The sequence below is a fragment of the Leuciscus leuciscus genome (assembly GCF_965113295.1).
Source record: "Leuciscus leuciscus genome assembly, chromosome: 23".
Classification (NCBI taxonomy): domain Eukaryota; kingdom Metazoa; phylum Chordata; class Actinopteri; order Cypriniformes; family Leuciscidae; genus Leuciscus; species Leuciscus leuciscus.
This window is the reverse complement of record NC_138747.1, coordinates 888,608-896,107: the sequence shown is the minus strand read 5'-3', so window position 1 is coordinate 896,107 and position 7,500 is coordinate 888,608. Positions and strand designations below refer to the sequence as shown.

General features: G+C 43.1%; 1 protein-coding gene across 4 annotated transcripts in view; it reads left to right on the top strand.

Annotated features, from left to right (window-relative positions):
• The first annotated feature begins 28 nt into the window (after positions 1-28).
• ldb1b (LIM-domain binding 1b) overlaps positions 29-7,500 on the top strand; it is a 40,200-nt gene continuing 32,728 nt past the window's right edge. Inside the window, exon 1 of one of the 4 annotated variants that reach the window (XM_082155922.1) lies at positions 29-307. In XM_082155922.1, coding sequence (XP_082012048.1) covers positions 280-307 — 28 coding nt within the window. In that variant the 5' untranslated portion in view covers positions 29-279. Of the gene's footprint in view, positions 308-5,634; positions 5,767-7,500 lie in introns of those variants that run through there. The other 3 variants (XM_082155920.1, XM_082155923.1, XM_082155921.1) reach the window with 3 other exon arrangements.

Genomic DNA, 7,500 nt, shown 5'->3' with positions numbered 1-7,500 from the left:
TCTCTTTGCACACTAATGAGAGCGAGTGAACTGCAACTCCCCGCGTCTCCGTCTCTCTGCTCTCATTCCTTTGTGCTTGTTCTTTTTTTAACCTTTCCCTCTCTCTCTCTCTTTCCACTCTCTCCTCCCTCTCTCGCTCTCAGTGTGTGTGTGTGTGTGTGTGTGTGTGTGTGTGTGTGAAACAGACGCCCATGTGAGCAGAGTCTCGGTGGTCTGGAGCAACAGCGCAGGAGAATCTCAACGCCACCATTCCAGCGTTCGGCTCCGGCATGTGAGAAGATGTCGGTGGGAGGCTGTGCGTGTCCCGGTGAGTGTGTGTGTGTGTGTGTGTGTGTGTCGGTCAGGCACACGGAGAGGTTCAGATGTGCACGTAAACATGGCTGCCCGCGGTCTGACGTTTGACTTGTCTAGCGTTTGAAGTGCAGATGATGGGGAAAATGGAGGGTTCTGGTGGTGCGCTGGAACAGCTGGTCTGCATCAGTGACGTTCCCGAGGTTTTCCCGATCGTTTTCCCGGTCGTGTCAGGGCCTACATTTCTGAGTTGGGAAATGAAGATTTTGTGTGTTTAAATGTGTTTAAATGGCTGATCAGATATGGCTTTATATGAGGAGTTTGTGAAGTGTCTTGATTACAGGGTAAAGGTCAGGGTGTGTTTAAAGCCGACCCCTGCCGTGTGTGTGACTCTCACACACACACACACACACACCACACACACACACACACACACACAACACACACACACACACACACACACACTTAACATCAAACACAGATGTGCTCACAGAAGAGTTAGCCTGATGTCATTAGTGTTTGTGCAGAGGCGATGTGGTTAATTGTGATTGAGAGACGTCACGTCTAAAGGTCCGTTCACACCGACGATAACTTAACGATGAAGTTATAGTTCCACTTCACGACTATAACGATAACGACTCATGATTTTACACTATAAAAACATCGACAGCCAATCAGAATCCATCCTGCTTTAAAGCCCTGTGAGGACTTCAGATTACACACACTCTGAATCAACACATTTTTCTAAATGTTTGTTAACGATCATTACTTCAGTGAGCTCAGTGTTTTCTGCCTTAAAGAATACATTGTTTAAATTAATACAATTGTATCTAACTGTGATTTTGTATATGTACATTTCTGAAATACATAACTTCCTCTGATAACAGATCACTGTAAACTATAATGTGGACTCATGCTCTCTCTGTAAAGCTGCTGAGATGATGTGTGTTGTGAAAAGCGCTGATGATAAACAGGAGTGACGCTGATATAGTTCTCGTTCTTACTGTGATCAGACCTTCACGTATAGATCAACAAGTGGACGGAGACTCTCGGCTTCGTTTTCTAGGAAAGTTTCGCTGTTTCTGAGTGATGATATATTTCCATCTGATCCACGACGACGTGCTTCATGTGGACGGAGGCCCTCAGGGGGCCAAACGGTCCTCCGGTCTCTCATGTCTTCTGTGTTTATGAGTCAACTTATTTACTTCAGTGTGTCGGATCATCTGAGCGGATCATCTCTCCTCATGTGAAATACTCTGATGATTCTCCTCATCCAGGGACTGTGAATGATGTTTTACAGTATCTGAATACAAATGTTGATCAGAGAGAACATTATGTTGAGGAATTATGAGGAGTTTAAATGAGAAGATTTAAACTCAAACTCAGATCCGGGCATTTTAACCTTTTTCACTCATTAAGAGCTTTGATGAATTGCTGTAGTTCCGTTTATGGATTAAAGCATCTGTAGAATGTAATTTACTCACACACACACACACTCTCACACACTCACTTATACTCACACTCACTCACACACACTCACTCACAGACACACACTCACAAACACTCACTCACAGACACACACTCACAAACACTCATACACACTCACTCACTCACTCACAGACACACACTCACAGACACACACTCACAAACACTCATACACACTCACTCACTCACAGACACACACTCACAAACACTCACAACACTCACTCTCACTCACAGACACACACACTCACAAACACTCATACACACACACACACACACACACACACACACACACACACACACACACCACACACACTCACACACTCCAACACTCACACACACACACACAACACACACTCACACTACACACTCACCACACGACACACACACACCACACACCACACACACTCACCGACACTCACACACACACTCACCTACACTCACTCACAACACTCACACCGCACTCACACACACTCACTCACACACTCACCACACACACTCACTCAAGACACACTCAAACACACACACACTCACTCAAACACTCACAAACACTCTCTCACACTCACTCACAAACACTCACTCACACTCACACACAAACACTCACAAACACTCTCTCACACTCACAAACACTCACTCACACTCACTCACTTACAAACACTCACTCACTCACAAACACCACTCACTCAAAACTCACACACACACTCTCTCACACTCACTCACCACTCACTCACTCACTCACTCACTCACTCACTCACTCACTCACTCACTCACTCACTCACACCACACACACACACACACACACACACACTCACACTCACATACACTCTACTCACACACACTCACACACACACTCACCAACTCACACACTCACACACACACACACACAACACACACTCACACACACACACACACTCACACCACTCACACTCACACACACTACACAAGCACACACACACACACACACACACCACACACACCACCACACCCACTACACACTCACTCAAACCTCACTCACACACTCACACACTTACCCTCAACACTCACAGACACACACACACACACACACACTCACAAACACACTCACACACACTCAACACACCACTCACACCACTCACTCACTCACTCACACACTCACTCTCACTCACTCACACACTCACTCAAAAACTCACAAACACTCTCTCTCACTCACTCACTCACACACACACACACACACACACACACACACACACCACACACACACACACACACACACTCACACTCACTCACACACTCACTCAAACACTCACTCAAACTCACTCACACACTCACAAACACTCACTCACACACTCACAAACACTCACTCACAGACACACACACACACACACACACACACACACACACACACTCACTCAAAAACTCACAAACACTCTCACTCACTCACTCACTCACACACACACACACACACACACTCACACTCACTCACACACTCACTCAAACACTCACTCAAACTCACTCAAACACTCACTCAAACTCACTCACACACTCACAAACACTCACTCACACACTTACACTCACACACTCACAAACACTCACTCACAGACACACACACACACACACACACACACACACACACACACACTCACAAACACTCATACACACTCATACACACTCACTCAAACATTCACTCACACTCACTCACACACTCACAAACACTCACTCACACACTCACTCACTCACACACTCACACACTCACAAACACTCACTCACAAACACTCACACACTCACTCACTCACAGACACACACACACTCACACTCTCTCACACTCACTCACACACTCACTCAAACACTCACTCACAAACACTCACACACTCACTCACAGACACACACACACTCACACTCTCTCACACTCACTCACACACTCACTCAAACACTCACAAACACTCACTCAAACACTCACTCACAGACACACACTCACTCACTCACTCACAAACACTCACAAACACTCACTCACTCACAGACACACACTCAAAAACTCACACTCTCACACACTCACACACTCAAACATTCACACTCTCTCACTAACACACTTATACACACACACACACTCTCACACACAAACACACACACTCATCTTGCATAAATGTAAAATGTAATGTAGAAACACAAGCACATCACAGCACAGAAGATGAGTTTGATCTGACTGGTTTATCTGAGGCTCTTCTACCGAGACTCCAGACTCTCTCTCTCTTCTTCTGGAGTGTTTGTTCCTGCAGAATCACGTCTGAAGCGTTATGGACATCAGAATCAGCCCTTAATGAATCATATTCTCTGGCTGTAAATCCAGACGTGTTCAGCATCTGTCAGTCAAGCGGGAGTCTCTGAGAAACCTGAGCTGTGTGTGTGTGTATGGATTTATTGATTTGCGTGAGGATTCAGACTGATTTGTGGTTTGTAACCTCATGGGCTGTTGAGTGTGTGTTGTGTGGTTCAGTAGTGCAGACTCTGCTGTGGGGATTGTGGTCGGACAGAAAACCCATGCAAACCGTGTTTCAGTGTCGCTCCTCGTGAACCAGCCGATCAGATGCAGCTCTAAACCTGTGCGTCTGTGAGATGATCTCAGTGAAACGTGTGTTTACATTCCTCACACACACTCTCCCTCCTGTGTGGTCTCTGTCCATCTGTGTGTGTGAGTGCGTGTGTGTGTGTGTGTGTGTGTGTGTGAGTGCGTGTGTGTGTGAGTGCGTGTGTGTGTGTGTGCGTGTGTGAGTGAGTGCGTGTGTGAGTGAGTGTGTGTGTGAGATAGTGTGTGTGTGAGTGAGTGTTTGTGAGTGTGTGTGAGTGTATAAGTGTGTTAGTGAGAGAGAGTGTGTGTGTGTGTGTGTGTGTGTGTGTGTGTGTTATGACTGACCTCATGTTATGTGTGTGCGCTCATATACCTGCAACATAAAACAACCAGCTTTGACAAATTATCCTTCAACACACTCGTAACGCTTCAGTCACGCTCAGGTTTGATCTTCTCCTCTAATCAGTTTGTAACGTGACCTTTTTGGTGTGTATCAGATCAGATCAGATGTTGGTGATGCTCTAAATCTGATCCCCGTGTCTGATCATATCAGAACATCATTACCATGAACATTTACTCTACTGTCACCGTGAAATCAAAATAGAAAATTCTTTTTTATATATATATATATTTATTTAATGATAAATATGAACTCCCGACATCTCTGATGACGTATGCGTCACAATAGTGAAAAAAGCTATTTCTATTTCACGCCTACTTGAATGTACACCAATAAATGTTTTAAATATATTTTTGCACCTTTCTGTGTAATACTGTAATATTATATACTATAGCACATCTTATACATTAATATATTAATGAATGGCTATAAATTACTATATACTGTATAATTACTATAAGTTATGTAATAATTTATAATTGGCATAAAATAAATTATATATATATATATATATATATACTGTATAATATATACTGATTTATTTCCATTTATGAAAGTGGTTGAAAATGTTCGACTCAGTGTGATTTTGGCCAAAGAGTCTGCGATGTGAACCTGTGAGCCTCTGGATCACACACACTAACATCCTCTCGCTGTCGGTCGGTGTGTGTGTGTGCTCATGCGGAGAGTCACATGCTCTTCTTGATTAGAGGAAAATCACTTAAAGCAGAGCGCAGCGAAGACGGCAACAGCCCAAACCAGCAGTTGCACAAGCAGAGACAGACAAAGAGGAGGAGGAGTGTGTGTGTGTGTGTGTGTGTGTGTGTGTGTGTGTGTGTGTGTGTGTGTGTGTGTGTGTGTTCAGGCACTCTGATCTGTCATTGGTCAGGCTGTCTCCTGCACACAGACACAGATCTGGAACAAAATGGCCTCCTGTGCAGAGAAGACAGCATCAGCATCATCATCATCAGGGTCATGTGACGTTCCCATCAGCCACCAGACACACTGAGTGACATCATGCTCACTTGATCTGGGATGAGGAGAATAGATTCAGGTCGAGACACCTATATTTATACAGCGCTTTTTACAGTACTGAGTGTTTCAAAACAGCTTTACAGAGATTACAGGAGAATAATGCAACAAAGTTTGTGTTTAGAAGAAAATAACATCACAGTCCAGCTTCAGTAAGTTCAGTGATGCTTCATTTTTGTTGTCATTTTTGTCCAACGAGCGAACAGTGTATGATTATCACCCAAAAAATAGATCATAGCTGAGCTTTATCGTGTGTTATTCGGCTCATAAAACCATTGGTTTGGGTGGATGGATGGACTCAAACTCTTTTAGAGCAGATATGAAACTCTCTAGTCAATAATTTTATCCCTCAAAGGGATATTTCACCGCTGGAAAGATGGATGTGTATTTAAATTGGGTCATTTATGTAGTAGAAATGTGAATTATTTTAGAAGTTGGTGCATTCTAGACTGAGAAAAGCCAGATAATGTATTTTTGGCTCATGTGGATGAAAGACAACAACTCCCAGAATGCACTTGCTTCGCTGCCCTACGAGGCCACTCCCAAGCCACAGAGGGCAGTATCGGGAGAAATGATAGGCTACTAGTGACTCGAAACTGTAAAGACGCTGTTGTATCGTGAGCTCCCCCTATGGGCGGGTTGAAGACATGTGGAACGAGCTCCTCCTACTGGCTGTAGTCTCTCGCCTCTGGACTCAAGAGCCTCTGATGACGATTAATGACGATTTTTGTGTCATCAGAGGTTTTTTTTCCAGATGCACAATACAGAAATCTCTCGTCTCGGGGGACATGAGGGGGGGAAGCATGGTTATTCGAGAATACTGCTGAAACCCTAACTTAAACTGTTGTAAATCTTAAAACAGACTTAAGTTTGATTTCTTTTTAAAGACGACACTTGGCAGATTATTGCTCAAGTGAAAAAAGTTTTTGAAAAAAGTGAACTTGAAAAAAGAATTTTACATTTATTGTTATGAAAAATACTATTTTAAATTTTATATGAAATACATTTTTTCAAAATCACGTTTTAATCTAAAACTGCAAGAAAATCAAAGTCATAAATCTAAACCAGTTTTGTTCCAAATTTGAAGTTGATATCTCAAAAAATGAGATTTCAGTGAGAGTGTGTTCGGCTGCAGTACCAAACGCTTCCACTAGAGGACATTCGTCTCCTGCTTATTTTTGACCGCGAGGAGCACAAGTGTGGCTATTTTTTTCGGTCCATTTAACCTGTTAGAATCATGTCCATGATTTTTTTTCGTGTTCACACAGCAAGTGCCAAAACCTTTACCAAGTTTCATAACATTCCAATGAAAACGCAAAATAAAAACGCAAAATTTTTCGTTAAAAAATGACAGAAGAGCACCAGAGGGTTAAAACTCATCTTTGATCACCAAAATGACGCATTTAATCATTTTTTCCTGAACAAAATGTCTTCATGCCTTAAAATATTTTGAATGTAACTCGACACCCTCGCCTCATTTAGTATGCGCGGTTCTATGAATATGCAAATGAGCCCCGCCTCCACTCACTCACTCAGCTCAGAGATCCACTGGTTGACGATCACACGTTGATCTGATTGGTTACAAGGTAGTTTGTGACGTCAGAAACACCAGCGATTTCAAAGCGTGTGTTTGAGACTGTCTTTGGTTCACTGCAGTTTTAAGGAGGAAATACTCAGCAATGCTGTCGACTTATGAACTTACACATGGTTTGTCTTAAAGCGTATTAAAAACACCACATACATACATAAACAACAT